General features: G+C 42.3%; 1 protein-coding gene across 1 annotated transcript in view; it reads right to left on the reverse strand.

Annotated features, from left to right (window-relative positions):
- Positions 1-19320, reverse strand: part of DNER (delta/notch like EGF repeat containing) — a 181711-nt gene that overhangs the window by 16540 nt on the left and 145851 nt on the right. The window contains exon 9 of the mRNA XM_069973932.1: positions 6305-6427. Coding sequence (XP_069830033.1) covers positions 6305-6427 — 123 coding nt within the window. The remainder of the gene's footprint in view (positions 1-6304; positions 6428-19320) is intronic.

Consider the following 19320-nt stretch of genomic DNA (forward strand, 5'->3'; position numbering starts at 1 on the left):
TGGTACATTTTCTGTGTTAGTACCAATCCTAATTTTGTCCAAAACTCTAATCAAAATACTATGTGTGACCACCACTTAAAGGATATCTTTGCATATAATATATATCATTCTCTGCTTGTTTCCATTGAACACTGAAATCACCTTCAACCACTGCTAACAAGGCAGTTCTCTAATAAAGTGAAGACGGCCATTCAATGCTGTGCTAATAAGGCTGTCAGCCAATCCATCTGATCGATCTGCATGTGAGACACTGCCCTCTAGCAGGGAACTAATGCATTTAAAATACTCCTAATGAGTAGAAGAGCTGGAGAACGGAGAAGAACCAGCAAGCTAGCAGTCTGTTCATCTATCCAAAGTCTGAGTTTGATGATTTCCTGGGACTGTTCCACGTCTCAATCATCATCTGATGGGTGACTATGTGATTCTGATACAACACTGTAATTCTATGTTTCATGTTTGTTCTCTAATTCCCGAATAGAAAATACAGCTCTCAAAAAGACAGACTACCAGCTTTTCTACCATCCTGAATGGCCATGGAAAACTTGGAAAAGTTATGTGACAACACATACAATGGCAGCCATCCTCTATAGCTTCCCAGATATACAACTCATAAATTATTGAACACATTTTTCAGAATGTGTCTCAAGTGCCAAGAATATCCATAATCTACAAGGACCAAAGTTTCTCCTTGAGGTGTGTGGTATCCTATAGGCCATGCAATGCTCCATTGGGAAAAAAATATGCAAAGTAGCCTATTCAAGAAAAAAAGGGAACTTGCTCACTGCTGCCACCTATTGGAAGTAGTGTCCTTGCAAGTCTGTGTTCGGCCTTCTAAAGAGCCTTGAAACATGTAAGTAAAAAGTTTTTCAACTATGCATCACTTGCCGTAGCACAGAAAGGGTTAACAGTAGAAAACTATATGCTTCACCGCATCGGCTCCTGCTCTGATGACCCCTGACCTCTGCACCTGGAGATCCGCAAATATTTCTTAGTTGCTGGCAGCCCCAAAAATGGAGGTTATGGTCATCGGTGCAGAAAGAAAGCATTTAGTTTCCTGCTGACAACTCAAGACCTCATTTCGGGAACTGGGTGCAGGTCGGGGTCATTAGAGCAGGAGCTGATATGATAAAGCATATAGTTTTCTGCTGTTAACTAAAGTGAATGTGTGTCACTTACAGGCTGCAGTAAAGAAAGGGTTAAATGAGGGGGTCATTCAGAGGGCTGTCCCTATGCTTTTACCTATAAGGGCTCCTAATGAACGCTTATAGTGCACTGACAGAGCGAGGAGCTATTGGTCTCCGGTCACAAGAAGCTGTTCTCTTCCCTAGCAACCTGGCTTTCAGAATTTTGAGGAAGAGGAAACACTGGGGGACTGCCCAGGGGTTAGGTGAGTATGTGTGTTTTCAATTTTTTGTTACAAAGGTGGGGAATTACCTGCAAGAGGAATTACCTACAGGAGAAGGTTCTTACTACACCGGTGGATGCCTACAGGGAAGGGGGCCTACAGCAAGGGAATTGAACAGGGTGACTTACCTACAGGGGGAATGATGTTGACTACAGAGGAGGTGAACTACAGGGCTGCTTACTACAGGGGTGGATTGGAAGGGGGGGGGGTACAAACACAATGAAAGTAGTAGCTGAGACTGCCTGAAAGTAAAAAAAAAAAAATGTTTATTTAGCTAGAAAAAAATATATAAAATCGAGATACAAATTGAGAATTAGACATTATGCTAAAAAAAAAGCTCTGTTACATGTGTGTACCTTCAAAGACCATAAATAATTATTTGTGACTTTTTATAGAAGTCAGCTTGTGGTTTAGTGGGTTTCTGTTAGGAGGTAACAGTCATGTAATAATACACCAGTGCTATGGGAACAACCATCACCGCCATGACTTTGACTTCCCGAAAGAAAATTTCAGGCAGAGCCAAAAACTACAGAGCAATTAGCAGGAAGCATCTACTTTACATGATTATGTAGAGTTGTCCTCAACTAGCCAGATTCCTTGCATTCCTGCCTTCCCTCATGTATATAGCTGAATCCCATCCTCTTAGGCTACAAATAAAAAAATGACTAAAGTTTCTGTATACTCTGTGAGTATTCCAGCAATGGAGACGATAAAAGTTAAAAACTATAGCCAACGTTTCCTAATTCTGGAAAATATAGATTAAAGAAATCCCATGACATTAAAAAAACCAAAGGCGGGGTAAAAAAGTATACTTACCTATCCATGTGCCTCTGTAGTGCCACTCCTGGGTCTCGCTGATGGCCGCTTGTTGTCATTTTCAGCTGGAATTCTGGTACCACACGTGCCCAGCTCTTCCAGCTGCAACGTTATGTACCTGCCTGAATGACTGCATGTTCAGCCAATCAGTGACTGGGATGGGACATGTTGCAGCTGGAAGAGCCAGGTACGTGGATTCCAGCTGAAAATGACAGGCAGTGTCTATCAGCGATATCCGGGAAAGGGTGTGGGGCTTGATATGCCACTCTCTGCCCCTGAGCTCCAGATTAGAATCACTATCATCATTTGTATGGCCTGAAGGGCCAGAGCTGCTATCTATCAGTATATGCTCAATCTATAGGGGGATATTAGTCTTAGCATAATATAGGAATTTATTCAGTAACAGTATGGTGGTAATCGCAGTGGTCATGTGCAGTACTGTACATCTATCTAATCTATTAACTATCTTTTATGTATTTATCTCATGTGTATCTGTTATCTAATCTATTTACCAAATTATTTGTCCTATCTATCTATCTATCTATCTATCTCTCCATTTTTTTAACTACCATGCTTCCACCATCTCATGTAAGGGCAGCGCTAACAGCACAAGGTCTGTCCTGCAGAACAGCCATGTTTAGTTGTGTCAGTATCACCAGGACAACCACAGTCACTGTATGACAGTAACATAGCCATTGTAGGATGTGTGCAGTTGTGTTAGTGTAGGCTGCCCAAGATTGAGAGGTATGTGTTGGTTACAGGGTCATTGTCATGTATATCACATCTACAACTACCTGTACATGTCATTTATAAGCTTCTTACTATTTAGTGTTCTTAGTGCCCTAACCATAAGCTGCTTGATTGGTCAGAAGTGTGTTTAATGACCTCTGCAGTAAAGCACATCGCCAGTCATTAAAGGGTTAATGCTTCAGATCACCTGTAGTAACCATAGCAACCGTGAGCTTATGTCATAAAGAAGGTTCCATAGAAGAGAGGCACACTGCTTAGATCAGTGCCATCTTGGATGCGCCAGAGGACCTTGAGCTTGACTATTTTACTCTCTCCTACCCTTGCTGTAACTTCGAGGTTCTAGCAGAAGAAAAGGGCGTCTGCTTTAGAATAACCCTTTAACCGAATCTCCAACTTCTTGAGAAGTAGACCTGGATCTGTAAGGGAGAAAAGGTACTTTCATCTTGCCCTTAATAAGGAGACAGATATGGCAGCCAGATCTCTCTCACATCCGGTGTAGTATTTTTATTTGGTATTGCCCTCTAAGCCCAGAGGAGGGGCAACTCTCCAGCCACGGCTCCCTCAAGGTTTCCTCCACAGGGGTTTTTTCCTTGCCTAGGTGCTGGTGGGTGACTCTTTGTGTGTCGGGGGTCTGCCGTTTTTAGTGTTATGTGATTTTAAATAAAATTGTTACCATTTGACTCCTGATTACAATGTGTCATGTCTTTATTTTGTGTTCTTTGGTTTCATGTATTTTGCTTGGGAGTTGGCAGCCCATCACATATTGTAAACTCATAAAGACAGACATCTGCCCACTAAAGAAATACCTCCTTCACTCCATCTTCACCTAGGGATCGGCTGATGTCTCTCTATGAGCTCCCCATCAAATCAGGAAATTTAAGTAATGGATTGGGGGATACAGCCCATTCACTTCTATACCTGTGCTTCTGCTATTTAAGACACATCACACCTTTAACTGTATGTGAGTCTATATGAGTGTATATATATATATATATATATATATATATATATATATATATATATATAGTATATATATATATATAATTGGCGCAATTGTTAGTTTCAACTAATTGTGGCATCCAGGGCAGGCCTACAGAAAGTGTTCCATGCTTCCCCAGGTGCCTGAATGTCGGTATTGCCCATTTAGGCAGGAGGGATATTTTGCTGACAGTCTAGGCAAATGGGACATACATGATGGATTTCACACTCTTTCCGCACACTCTCTATATAGATATTTTCTGGTGTGCAAGTCATCTAGCTTTCCTGGGTTCCCAAAAGGCTAATTTGCCTGTAGCTAGTGGGATTTACCCAGGTACAGTTAATGTTCAGCTGTCTCTATTACACCTCCATGCAGTTTGTTATCCAGTCTTCCTGGGACCCTGTAAGGTATATCTGCCTATTTAGGTAGATGTATAATGTTATAGTTTTAGCATAACACCGTAGAATTATCACTTACAGCTTTACATGGATACTTACCCAGCTTTTCCTGGCTCTTGGATAAGAAATCTGACTAGTTATTCTATAATATGAGAATTGGGAACTCAGATGTGGTGGCCTGGGAAAGCTGGGTGGCCACCACTGTGGAGCTTTGATGGAGGATAAATCGATGATGTAAAACACCCAGCATGTATCAGTGATGTATTGTGCTGTATCAGGTCTGTGGTTATTCAGCTTTCTCATTAGCCTGAGAGGAAAGTCTGTCTTGCTGTAGATGGGGCATTTATCACAATATAACTCTGAAAACTTGGAATTCGGCAGTCTAGGAAGGCTTGGGGAAGGGGGGCACTATAAAGCCAAAGGCTGCCCCTGGGAATGAAACAAACAGCCACGCACTTCTCTAAGATCTGAGCACCTGGACCCAAACTTTTTGATGAGTCTTTAGGACTTAAAGCAACTCTGTACCCACAATCTGACCCCCCCCTCAAACCACTTGTACCGTCAGATAGCTGCTTTAAATCCAAGATCTGTCCTGTGGTCCGTTCGGCAGGTGATGCAATTATTATCTTAAAAAAATACTTTTAAACTTGAAGCCCGTGCCAAACGGGAATACCTGTGCCCTAACTTTGCACCACCCCTCTGTCCCTCCTCCCCACCCTCTTCATCATTAGGAATTCCACTGAAACATTTTCTCCATGCAGAACGTTGCACAGGTCCTTAGAGGGGTAGTGCACCCAAAAATTTTTTCTTTCAAATCAACTGCTGCCATGAAGTGCCAGAGATTTGTAATTTACTTCTATTAAAAAATCTCAAGCCTTCCAGTACTTATCAGCTGCTGTGTGTCCAGCAGGAAGTGGTGTTTTCTTTTCTGTCTGACACAGTGCTCTCTGTTGCCTCCTCTGTCCATGTCAGGAACTGTCCAGAGAAGGAGCAAATCCCCATAGAAAACCTCTCCTGCTCTCCAGACTGGAAATAATACCACTTCCTGCTGGGCATACAGCAGATGATAAATACTGGAAGGCTTGAGATTTTTTAATAGAAGTAAATTACAAATCTCTGGCATTTCATGGCAGCAGTTGATTTGAAAGAAATTTTTTTTTGTGCACTACCCCTTTAACGATCCAGGCCATGTGCCGGGCTGCCACAGGGGGAATAGGAGGCAATCTGCCTGGAGCATTCCTAATAATAAAGAGGGTGGGGAGGAGGGACGGAGGGGTGGTGCAAAGTTAGGGCACAGATACTCCCGTTTGGCACGGGCTTCAAGTTTAAAAGTATTTTTTTAGGACAATCACCTGCTGAACGGACCGCAGGACAGATCTTGGATTTAAAGCAGCTATCCGAAGGTACAAGTGGTTTGGGGGGGGGGGTGTCAGATTGTGGGTACAGAGTCGCTTTAAAGACCAAAACGTAGCTCAAATGTCCTTGAATATCTGATAAAGTTTTGAAGATTTGTAGCATACTGGATGCTGTTAGACCTTCTTTCTCTTTATGTCTCTAGAACGAGTGACCTTTAATTTTCTAAGATGAGTGACCTTCTTACTATTTATGTCTCTAGGTCATAGACACAACATATAACAAGCATGGAGAATATATGTAAATATATGTATGCAAAATGTGCCATGTATCAGCTGTCAATGCACCATAATTATCAAGAAAACACAAAACACTACTAGCTAAAAATGGAGGGACGTCACCAGAATGCATTTTTTTTGCCTGCAATTGTGAAATGACTGACAAGATTCTTGTGTATAGATATTCTGTTTCCAAATTCCCACTTGAAGATGGTAATTTGATATGGGATTTCCAAAGGGTGCAAAGTCTTCTCTAAAGCTATTTAAAGTAACCAACACTACACAATTATTGTAAGAATAACTTGGCAATTATGCCACACTGTACCTTCATATTCTGATGGGCAAACGCACTGGTAGTCATTAACCAGGTCTTTACAAGAAGCTCCGTTCTGACATGGGGCTGACAAGCACTCATTGTATTCCTCCTCACAATACAATCCATGGTAACCTGCAGAAACAAAAGTGCCACAACTGTTAAGAATTCAGATGAATGGTCCAAAGTAACAAAACATAACAATTCAAAGGATAAGGTTAGTAATAGGTGGTCAGAGAATACAGGGAAGCCTTGATTTACCTTTCAGTCCCAGTATTGCACAAACTTGCATTCACTGCCTCACTTTCTGTGTTCAGTCTTTGTCTCTCTGCTGCTAGAGATGGAATTTCCCTAACAATAAGTAAAGGACAGTGGTTTGCAGGAAAGTGAGACACCCAGTGGCCAAGATGTTAAGGATTTTTTATAAGGTAAGGAGTAATTTTTGGTAAATTTACAAATATGTTAAAAATCACTTAAAGGGAAGTGGCTTGAAATGACAGTGACCATTTTAAGGGTAACTATGAGCAAGTTAGACCTAACTTGCTGATAGCCCCCTATACCGCTGAGACGCTGAGGAGGAAGGTATGTGTCTTACCTTCCTCCTCGGGCCGGCCTCATCCATTGAATATAATCAGAAGGGGCGGGCAAGATGAGACTGCAGAACTTTTAATGGTGCTCCGCAGTACAGTTTACCCCAACTAACAGTGCGGGACCAGCGCTGAGGAGGAAGGAAACACACGTTTCTTCCTCCTCAGCGTCCCAGGCGCTATAGGGGGCTATCAGCAGGTTATACTCATCTAACCTGCTGATAGTTCCCCTTTAAAGCTTTTGAGTGTGCAAACAATGGTGCTATCACTTGTATATAAAAAACAACAAAGTCTGAAGACATATGCCTTTATTCTTCGTGGCAAAGGGAGCACTCATGTCATGGAGGCACAAGCTGTATTTTCTGTAATTCCATTGCTTCCCAAACAAATCCACTGGCTTCTAAACCTAATCATGATTTGTTAAAAAAATGAAAATCACAAAGTTACATCAGGTATTCTATGTTATTTTATATATACTCATCTTCTTCTTTCACCCATACAGTTTCATGCATCTGTCCCTTTCTCTTCCCCTACGACACCCCCCAGACCACTGCTATATCACTCTCCTTTACATGTATGCCTTATGAGATGCTGTAATGAACAACTTGACCTTTCACAATCGGAACATCGTATTGAATAAACCAGATTGATGTTATTCGGTCTTACATTGGCTTCACAGTCATTACCTATTGGGAATTATCCATCAACATGTTAGACAGCTCTGCTACAGAGCCATTTTCCTTCATCTGGATGATGGACCTGTCCTCATAGCCATTACCTAGACTTATTTCCAACATTTGCCCATCACTTGGTTAATTTTTGGGAATTCCTTATATTTCCCTGTTATTGTTTTTAGTTAATAATTAATTATCGCCAAAAAAAATATATATATATATTTTTTATATTTTTAAGAAAAAGGAAAAACAAATGAAACAATGATACATCATAATTAATAATAATCTGATCAAAGGAGATCAAATAATCTGACCACTGGGTCAACCACTGACCACTAGAACAGGGGACCTTTGTCTCCTAATGAAAGACATGAAGATATGTGGTCTGGCTGGTGTATATAAATAGCTCCAGTGTGTGTGTGTGTGTGTGTGTGTGTGTGTGTGTGTATATATATATATATATATATATATATATATATATATATATATACACTCTATAAATCTACATAATAGCTATATATACAGCTTTTAAAGCAGAGTGGTGGTTGGTAACCTAGAGTAACAAGTTGGCTAAATGAATGCATTTGCAAAATATTTAAGTTTTCAAGCCCTATAAGTGTAACCATATCAGCTGAGATGGAAATACCCTTTTAATTTGATGCAGATAGATTTGGCAGCTGTACAGTTTGTGGGGGTCCCTGTAGCCAGACCCCTCCCCCCCCCCCCCCCCCCCCCACCCCCCATCGGAAAGGAAGTACAGTGCTGATATTCATAAAAAAAATGATACAGAAATCATGGAGAGGAATGTTAGAGTACAGTAGGTACAGTTATGGCATCACATAAATTCTAGTTACATCCCATGGATCAGCCCTTGATCAGTCGTCAGGTTCTATGAAGGTCATCAGGAAGTCACATATTAGTATTAGTATCACAACAGTACTGTTTAAGTATACTGATAATTTGCAGGTTATTTTAGTAACCATAGAGGACTGATTTGTCTTCCTCCTACACTTTTTAGCTAATGCAGGACGGTCACATGTACCTCTCTGGTGGCTTATTTGGGGATAAAACTGCATGCTCATACAGAAGCTGTTGGCACATTTCCTCTTACAACCTCCCCAGCTGAAAAGTTATCTTATGAGTTTTGAAGGAGTAGGACTAGAGGAACAGCTATAACCCTCTACCATAAGTGTATGTTCACACTGAGTAAAACAGGCGGAATTCCGAGGCAGAGCCCCTTCCATGGTATCCCATCTGCCTCAGTGTGTCAATGGGATGCCTTCCGCCCCCCCCCCCCCCCTTCTCCGCCCAAAGAATTGACATGGCAATTCTTTGAGCGGAGACGTGCAAGGCATCCCACTGACACACTGAGGCAGATGGGACTACATGGCAGGGGGCTCCGCCGTGGAATTCCGCCTGTTAGTGTGAACGCACCCTAAGGGCCCAATTCCACGGGCCAATCAATAATGTAAACGATCGCCGATCTGCTTGAGCCTATTCCACAGCCTGATGATCGTTTAGCGAGGGCTGCAGGGACATCGCTACCGATGTCCTTACAGCCCTTGCAGCATACATTACCTAGCAGGGCTTCTCCCCCGCTCCATCTGCATTACGGTCCAGCTCGCAGCATCAACTCAGGAGCGGCCTGACTGAGTTGTCAGACTGCTCAGCCAATCTCGGGCCGCGGCGGTCTCGGCCTGTGATTGGCTGAGCGGTCTCACTGCTCAGTCAGGCGGCACCAAAGCTGCTGCTGCGCGTGGGACTGGGATGAAGACGGAGTGGAGGAGAAGCCCTGCTAGGTAATGTATGCTGCTTGAATCGTTGGTCGCCCGCCGCGCACCGCTATTCCACGCAGTAATGCGCGGTGGGTGACCAATGATTTTAGGTTTGGGTCTAAATAAACGATCAGCCGATGACACGATCATTGGCTGATCGTTTTCTCTATTCCAACGAGCGATATTCGGACGAATCGGGCCGATTCGGCCCCTAAGTCTTCCTCAGTGTGAAGGTAAAAATATCTTATTTCTAATGTTATCCAAGGATGAATGTACTCCTCCTAAGAAAGAGCCTCTTTTTCTATAAAAGCAGGACAACACTTTCTATACACTGCAGCTCAGTGTTATTATATGGTCATTGTGCAGAGGTAATAATAGGAATACTACAGATCCCCGTCTCCTTATGAGAACTATGAAGTGCAGGATGTTCTGTCATTGGCATAAAGCCAATGACACAGTGAAGACCAGTAACAATAACTGAAGAAGATACAGGAATAAACTAAAATGAGCGCAACTCAAGCATACTCAAGCTGTCTATATTCAGAAGTCTAAGCATTTGATAAACAGTCACTGAAGAAGTTGAATGCAACCCTAAGGCCTTATATTCCACATCTATGGACGGTGTGCAACGGAACAAAGTTCCCCGCATCATGATTTATTACGATGTCAGGAGCTTTGAAACGGTTTAAATCTTCACGCTACTTTTCGGAGCTCCCGGCATCATAATGAATGAATCATGATCCTGGGAACTCCAAACTCTGTTTCGTTGCACATCGTCTATATAAACGGACCATGTACAGAACGCATAAATAAGGCCTTAGGCTGCCTGGAACACATGGATACAGCCATAGGCCATAGGCGGTATGCATTTTTCCAGGGCTCACTAGCACATCTTCTTCAGCCACTGGTAATAAAATGCAGAGACTTCTGGGTTCAGATGGACACGAGCATACTAGGGTTGCGCTGATCTCTAGTCTCTTAATTTCCTTAAGCACTCATTGAGCTAAAAGTTTCACTTCAGAAAACCTTTGACATGTCAAATGTTTCATTGGTGGGGGTCTGGGTGCAGAGACACCCATCGATCACTAGAATAAATGGGAAGAAGTATTACCAATCTGCAAGCTTTTTCTTCCTGTTGTCTTTGTGCTGCTGTACATAGCTATAGAAAGTCTATGAAAGTCTTCTTCTTTCTTTGATACTAATGGGCCTACCCCCCCTTTCATTTCTTTTAATATTACAATTTCTTTAGAGAAAGGTGTCTTGTACAGATTCTCAGCACCAACTAAGACCAGGCCACTCTCCAAGAGCCCCATAGAAGCAATATTGCTTGCCTATATGGTGTATATACCTATGAGTAGAGGGCTGAGACTTTCCAAGCAAGAACAGGAAAAAATGGCATCATTATTACCGGGTGCAGCAGAAGAATAAGAGTAGTACTTGCAGTACTTACTGTCTATGCCATCAATGAAAGGTTTTATGTGAACTTATTATTCGCTAACAAGGCTAGGGTGAACATGTAAGCTTTAGAACAGATCATTAGAAAAAGATCACTGTGCTGCTGCTATAGACCTGTCATTCCAGACTCCAGGCTACATGATATGACTGTACCCTGCCTAGCAGAAAAAGCTCAAAGAAGAAAGGGCAGCAAAGAAGAGAGAGCAGCAGCAGATCAAGGCAGAGCAGCAGAGTCAATGGAAACAGAGCAAACGGAAACAGCCAGTTAACAGAAACAGAGGACACAGAAGCCAAACAAAAGCGAGAGAAATCAGTGCCGGAGAAAAATGGGAGAAGAAGGGGTAACGCTGATGACGGAAGGTGTGAATACAACAAGCAGAAATTCTGTCAGGCATAGCTTTCACTAACCATAGAGCTGATCGGCAAGAGTTAGGGTGGTATTACACGGGACGATTTTTCGGCGATTAACAATAAACAATCTCAAACGACCGCTATGACGAACGATCTTAGTAGTTCACCCTAATACACAGGATGATGATCGTTACTTATCGTCATTCTTACGCTCATCCTTAGTGGTAAAACATGTGAAGACCCCCGCACCACTCTTTCTCCTCTAGTAGATTTTTTCCCCCTTGCGCTGCCACTCTGGATCCACGTTGGTCAAGGTGCTCAACGACACTGTAGACAAGTGATGTAATACACTTCCAATGTAAGGCTAGGTTCACACTGCGTTTTCAGCATCCGTTTAACGGATCCGTTTTTTTTTACGTCCAGAAAAATAGGGTCAGCAACGTTTTTTTGTCCGTTTTGGTCCGTCAAAAAAAACGGATCCGTTTTTTTTTTATAATGGAAGTCAATGGAAAAACGGATGCACACAAATTAATCCGTTTTTTGCAATCCGTTTTTTATGCGTTTTTTTCAAAAAACGGATGCGTTAAACGGATGCTGAAAACGCAGTGTGAACCTAGCCTAAGAAAGAAAAATCGGAGCACTTCTTGTGAGCAGCAATCTTAGGGCCCTATTCCACCGGACAATTATTGTTAAATTATCGTTGAATCTAAACGATAATCGTTCAGTTGAAATGCAGTTAACGATTAACGACCGATCGAGAAATCGTTGATCACTTTATAAGACCTGGACCTATTTTTATCGTTGCTCGTTCGCATTGAATAAGACGTTGTTTGGTCGTTCGCAGTAGATACAAACGCAATAGCGAAGTAAAAACGATCGCAAATACGATCATAAGTAACGATTATCGTACCATGGAAATGAGTAAACATTTTCAGGTCTTTCGCAATAGCGGTCGTTTGAGATTGTTAATCGTTAACAATTATGTGAACGATAATCATCCGGTGGAATAGGGCCCTTAGTCTTTATTCAGCAATCGGCAGTACAATTGATGCGAAGACTGAACAGGCAACAGCTGTTTCACACGTCACAGCGTGCTTTCTCACAGCCCTAGCGTCAGTACGTATACTTCCCTTATATACAACTCACCCACGTGAATGCGTTAAAGTTAAAAACATAATTAGCAAATTTACATTAGTAACAAAGTAGAAATATAATAAAACATTCTCACACAATGCAATATACAAAAAACACTGTTTTCTTACCACCAAGTACCATGTATTGCGGTGCGATCATTTAACCCTAGTGGGCCCAGTGCATCTAATCTCAGAATTAATTCTGTTTCTTTTTGCAGTAATTGTACACGTCTATCCCCTCCTGTTGGTGAACTTCTTAAGCGTACCAAACTATACCATAGGACTGTGGCCAAATGTAAAGACAAACCTATTTGTTTCACTGTCTGATCTTTTTTTGCTACAATTACCACGTATTAGATGTCTACGTTCTAATTTCCTAGCTTCCTCTATGGCATTTATAATCTCATTTTTTGGGTAGCCTCGTCTATGCAAACAATCACTCAGCTCCTTAGCCTGCTGCTCAAAAGTATCATTGTTACTATTAATGCGTTTTAACCGCACGAACTGGCTGTACAGTCCCGCACGTTTCACATGAGTCGGGTGATCGCTTGCATAATTAAGCAGCATATTACTAGCTGTCGGCTTCCAATACCCACTTGTTTGTAGTACACCATCTACCACCTGCAAATGAACATCAAGAAAGTCCAATTTGTCCTTACCGAACTGTGCTTGGCTCATAGCTGTCTTTGTGCTTCCCACACGTAGTATTCCCTTTTCAATAACACAATATTACCCCCCTTGTCTGCCGGCTTCACAATTATATCACTTCTGGACTTGAGCCACTTCAATGCCCCACGTTCACCCATGGTCAGATTGCCACTCGACCCAGGGTATATTAGGGCTTTTATTTCTTGGGCTACATAATGCTCAAACATGTCCAGAGTGGAGCCGGCAGACAAGGGGGGGCTAAAGGTAGAGGTAACACCTCCCCGGAACCCTTCAGAGAACACAGGTGGGAGCGTCTCTGTATACCCCTGAAGTTCCATTAACAACCTTAATATTTTCCAGTCCTGTTCATCAAAATGGGGACTCCCATTGCTGAAACCCAGGGGACTCACTGCACAGGGGTTTTCACCCACCAAGCTTTCATGTCTATTGTCATTTGTCCTGTTAGAAAAAAACTTTTTTAGATTTAACTTTCTGATACCTTTATGCAAGTCAATGGTGAACTTTACAGAATCAAAATCAGAATTAGTGCAAAAGTTTAACCCTTTAGACAATAATGTTATACAATCATCAGACGGTGTCACATCAGTTAAATTTACCACAGTTAATGGATCAACAGATCCTACGTTAGTCCCATCATCCTGATTGTCCAGTTCATTCAGTGCTGCCAGGAAACATGTTTTCTCTTGGCGCCTCTCCCTGTACCTCTTCCACCTCTTGCCTCCCCTCCTCACACATTTTCTAAAGGGATTGGGTCAGAGGCATTAGTTAAGGCACCTGGGTTGGGATCTCTCCGGATTGGAGTGTCCGCACTGGAGTCAGAGCCTGAATCAGTTGTCCAATATTCAGACTGTTTAAATTGTCTGCGGTATCTCCTATTGCGTTTATTTGGTTTTATGTTCCAACTGAACACCTTGTCAGAATCGTAGTCCTGTTTATCACGCAAAAATTTATTACGTTTCCTTTCTTTTAGTTCACTTTGAACGGGAACCATACGCTTCTCAATCAGAGACCACAGAAGTACTTCCAGGTACGTTACCTGTAGAGGATCCTGTCTTAGCAACGGGCAGAATTGATGTGGAGGAATTTTTCACACAATGCAATATAAAAGATGAACTTCAACTTTTGGGTACAAAAGCCCTTGAATATCGGGCTATAACCCTAGCAGAAAAGGAGGTCAAATTATTTTGGAACATGAACTCACTGCAATTTTACATTAAAAGTGAACGAGCTCCACGTGGTTTACGTGTTTATAAAGACATTTCACAGTTCCAAGAGGTCAATGAATTTAAAGCTAAGTGGGAACTGTTACATATGGAACGCACGGAGAAAGAGTATGTAACCACAGGTGACTTACTAAAGGCTAAAATGGAATTGAAAACCCGTCTGACTGAGTTACAATATGCCAATTTATTAAAAAGGATTGAGAAGCGTATGGTTCCCATTCAAAGTAAACTAAAAGAAAGGAAACGTAATAAATTTTTGCGTGATAAACAGGACTACGATTCTGACAAGGTGTTCAGTTGGAACATAAACCCAAATAAATGCAATAGGAGATACTGCAGACAATTTAAACAGTCTGAATATTGGACAACTGATTCGGGCTCTGACTCCAGTGCGGACACTCCAATCCAGAGAGATCCCAACCCAGGTGCCTTAACTAATGCCTCTGACCCAATCCCTTTAGAAAATGTGTCAGGAGGGGGGGGGGGGGGGGGGCAAGAGGTGGAAGAGGTACAGGGAGAGGCGCCAAGAGAAAACATGTGTCCTGGCAGCACTGAATGAACTGGACAATCAGGATGATGGGACTAACGTAGGATCTGTTGATCCATTAACTGTGGTAAATTTAACTGATGTGACACTGTCTGATGATTGTATAATATTATTGTCTAAAGGGTTAAACTTTTGCACTAATTCTGATTTTGATTCTGTAAAGTTCACCACTGGCTTGCATAAAGGTATCAGAAAGTTAAATCTAAAAAAGTTTTTTTCTAACAGGACAAATGACAATACACATGAAAGCTTGGTGGGTGAAAACCCCTGTGCAGTGAGTCCCCTGGGATTCAGCATGAGTCCCCATTTTGATGAACAGGATCGGGAAATATTAAGGTCGTTAATGGAACTTCAGGGGTATACAGAGACGCTCCCACCTGTGTCCTCTGAAGGGTTCCGGGGAGGTGTTTCCTCTACCTTTACTCCCCCCTTGTCTGCTCCACTCTGGACATATAATTGTGAAGCCGGCAGACAAGGGAGGTAATATTGTGTTATTGAAAAGGGAATACTACGTGTGGGAAGCACAAAGACAGCTGAATGAGGCAAGCACGTATTCTAAGTTAAAGAAGGACCCCTCCTATGAGTATGTTACTAAAGTTAAATCACTGCTACGTCTAGGTGTGGAAATGGGCTTTTTTTCAAGAAGGTTCGCAGAACGTTTGATTGATTGAAAAAACCTTACTGGTATTGGATACCAAAATTGCACAAAGATATGGAGCGTCCTCCGGGACACCCCATAGTGGCAAACAGAGGTTCTGTTACAGAACCTATATCTAAATATTTAGATTGGATTCTGCATCCCTTGTTGAGATAGGTCCCATGGTTTTTACGGGACACCAAAGAGTTATTACAGATAGTAGATGATTTTGACTGGTGGGAGGGGTGGTCGCTGGCGAGTATTGACGTCGAGAGCCTGTACACCTGCATCCCTCAGGATGCGGGTGTACAGGCTGTCGGGCGTCAATTGCGGCGCATGGGGGACATGGAGGACCACCATATTGGATATATTTGCGAACTGCTGGATTTTTTTACTCCGCCACAACGCCTTCCAGTTCGCTGAGCAATGGTATTGTCAGCGGGCTGGAACGGCGATGGGGACGCCGGTAGCCCCAACTTTTGCAAATTTATTTTTAGTGGAGCTTAAGGATGATGTTTTTTCCGGTAACAGTTTTTTTCTGTACAAAATTATGCTTTATATAGACAATATTTTGATCGTCTGGTCAAAGACAGAATATGATTTCCAGCAGTTCGTAGCATATATGAATTCCAATTCTTACAACATGAGGTTTACGTCACAGTTCGGTAAGGACAAATTAGACTTTCTTGATGTTCATTTGCAGGTGGTAGATGGTGTACTACAAACAAGTGGGTATCGGAAGCCGACAGCTAGTAATATGTTGCTTAATTATGCAAGCGATCACCCGACTCATGTGAAACGTGCGGGACTGTACAGCCAGTTTGTGCAGTTAAAACGCATTAATAGTAACAATGATACTTTTGAGCAGCAGGCTAAGGAGCTGAGTGATTGTTTGCATAGACGAGGCTACCCAAAAAATGAGATTATAAATGCCCTAGAGAAAGCTAGGAAATTAAAACGTAGACATCTAATACGTGGTAATTGTAGCAAAAAAAGATCAGACAGTGAAACAAATAGGTTTGTCTTTACATTTGGCCACAGTCCTATGGACAATATTATTAAAGCGGCCATCTGCAAACATTGGCATTTGTTGAGGGGAGAACCAGCATTAAAAGAGTTAACTAAGACACATCCGATTGTAACCTTTCGTCGTGGTAGGAATCTACGCGACGAATTAGTGAGAGGTAGCTTACAAACTGACTATAGAAGTAAGAGTAACACGTCATGGCTAGGCAAATCGACCGATCTACAGGGTAATTTTAGATGCGGCTGCTGTAGCAATTGTGCACAATTGAATGATGTCCGTGAAGTTCAGCTAGGAGGTAAGAAATGGAAAGTAAATGATTTGATCACATGTAAGACGCCATTTGTAGTTTACGCAGTGATATGTAGTTGCGGTATGTATTACATAGGGAAAACAGAGCGCCCTATGCACATTAGGCTTTCGGAACATGTGCGGTCATTGCGCACTAGAAAAGTTTGCCCGAAACTAATGAAACATATGCGCATTATACATAACAATGATAGTTCTGAAATGTGCTTTATGGGTTTGGTACGCTTAAGAAGTTCACCAACAGGAGGGGATAGAAGTGTACAATTACTGCAAAAAGAAACAGAATTAATTCTGAGATTAGATGCACTGGGCCCACTAGGGTTAAATGATCGCACCGCAATACATGGTACTTGTTGGTAAGAAAACAGTGTTTTTTGTATATTGCATTGTGTGACAATATTTTATTATATTTCTACTTTGTTACTAATGTAAATTTGCTAATTTTGTTTTTAACTTTAATGCATTCACGTGGGTGAGTTATAAGGGGAAGTATACGTACTGACGCTAGGGCTGTGAGAAAGCACGCTGTGACGTGTGAAACAGCTGTTGCCTGTTCAGTCTTCGCATCAATTGTACTGCCGATTGCTGAATAAAGACCAAGATTGCTGCTCACAAGAAGTGCTCCGATTTTACTTTCTTACATTGGAAGTGTATTACGCTCATCCTTTCCTGGCTAATAGACCAGGGAATGGGCGAACAACGCGTTATTACACCAAACAGTGTTCGAACGATTTGTGAACGATCAATGAGAGAAAATAGGTCCAGACTCTATCAAACGATCAGCAATTTTCTCGATTTTTCGATCGATAATCATCCCATGGTATAGGGCCCTTAGTGTGGCCAGACATCATTACATATAATCACAGAATAGTCCAGAGAGTATGATCTGACTATATAAGGAACCCTCAAAGATAAATACTAATCACAGTTAGGATCCTATTAAAAATTAACCTTTATTAATTGCTAGATATAAAAGATACTCACACCAAAATGTGCGCAACAACAACCTCCACCATTATTATTTCGGACCCGAAGTCCACACGCCTATATATATATATATAGTAGTAGCCTCTATAGACGTCAGTCAACACAATATAATCAGTTCATAGACAGTATATAAATAAATTGATAAAAACGTCATGTAAACCATCTTACTAAAGTGCATGCGTCCATACATAGGCTATCTAACAACAGGAGCAGATCCTTGTATGTGGATTAGTGGTGGGAGTAACAGTCCCTATAGCTCCCTATAGGTGCACCACACTATCCCTGCTCGCTCAGGGTGTAGCGGGGTGATCGCCCTAGAAAGGGCGGCCCCTGCCCCGTACTACCCCTAACGCCACTCACCCTATAGTATCCCTTCCTAGATACACTCCCGACACCAGTGTTTCGTAATGATACTCATCAGGGGGGTCTTCAGTATTCGGACAGGGTGGGCAATATAACAAAAACAAAGTAATGTGGCTAAAGCAGTTGATCCAAATAGGTTAGGATCACTGCACTCACGTGGCCCAATGGCCTCAGGTAACGGGCGGCGATAAATGTGCGGCTCCTGTCCACCTTACTTCCGTATGGAGATTCAAATACCTTGCGGTCCAACATGCATCCACCGCGTCACTTCCTACTTCCGGTTAAATGGAACGCACAATGCGCTCCAAGCCGTCACTTCCGGAGTGCCGTCAGCTTAGTAATCATGTGACCGCTGTAACTAGGCGACCATACAACAGTCGCTCTAAAGATGTAATATCTGGAGATTTACATGGAAAAGTAACCCAACGCGTGTTGCAGACACTGACAAACTTGTGAGCTAAACTATATACAGTAACTTACTATTTACAACCTAACAGCGTACTCCATAGTACCAGGTGATATTTACATACAAATATTTACAGAAGTAACAGGAGATAAAGCGGGAGACGAGAGGGGGGCAAGGTATACCAGGAAGCAACAGTCCCACAGTAGTTCGGGGCATTAATTAGAGATAAAAAATATATACACCCCAGCCAAATCGCTTATTATAGAAAACAGGCATAGGTGAGTTGCTCATTTAAACCACTGGGACAAACCGTGCGCATCCGGAATATCCACTCCGTTTCGCGCTGGAGTATAAGTCTGTCCCAGTTGCCACCACGAACAGGGGGTTTCACCAATTCCAATCCTTGAAACTTAATACAGTCAGTGTCTCCTGCATGAGCCGTATTTATATGTCGCGCAATGGGTTTATCGGCCTGGTTTCTGATATCCCGTACATGCTCACCAATGCATCGACGAAACTCCCGGATCGTTTTGCCAATATATTCCAAACCACAGACACATGTAGCTTTATAGACAATCCCTTTGGTTCTGCAGTTGATGTAATCCCGCATTAGATACTCTTTGCCGGTCACATTACTTTTCACCGATTTACTAACCTTTATATGAGTACAGGCTACACATCCACTGCATTTGAAAGTACCCACTATTTTCCTTTCTAGCCAGGTACCTTGGGATTGTGGGGGAATGTAATGACTTTTAACCAGTCTATCACGTAGACTCCGCCCCCTTCTGAAAGTGATTTGGGGCCTTTCACTGATCGTTTCTCTGATGTCCGGATCCAGGAGGAGGATACCCCAGTGCCTTTCTAGCACCTTACGGACTTCACTGG

The sequence above is a fragment of the Dendropsophus ebraccatus genome, chromosome 6 (genome assembly GCF_027789765.1).
Source record: "Dendropsophus ebraccatus isolate aDenEbr1 chromosome 6, aDenEbr1.pat, whole genome shotgun sequence".
Classification (NCBI taxonomy): domain Eukaryota; kingdom Metazoa; phylum Chordata; class Amphibia; order Anura; family Hylidae; genus Dendropsophus; species Dendropsophus ebraccatus.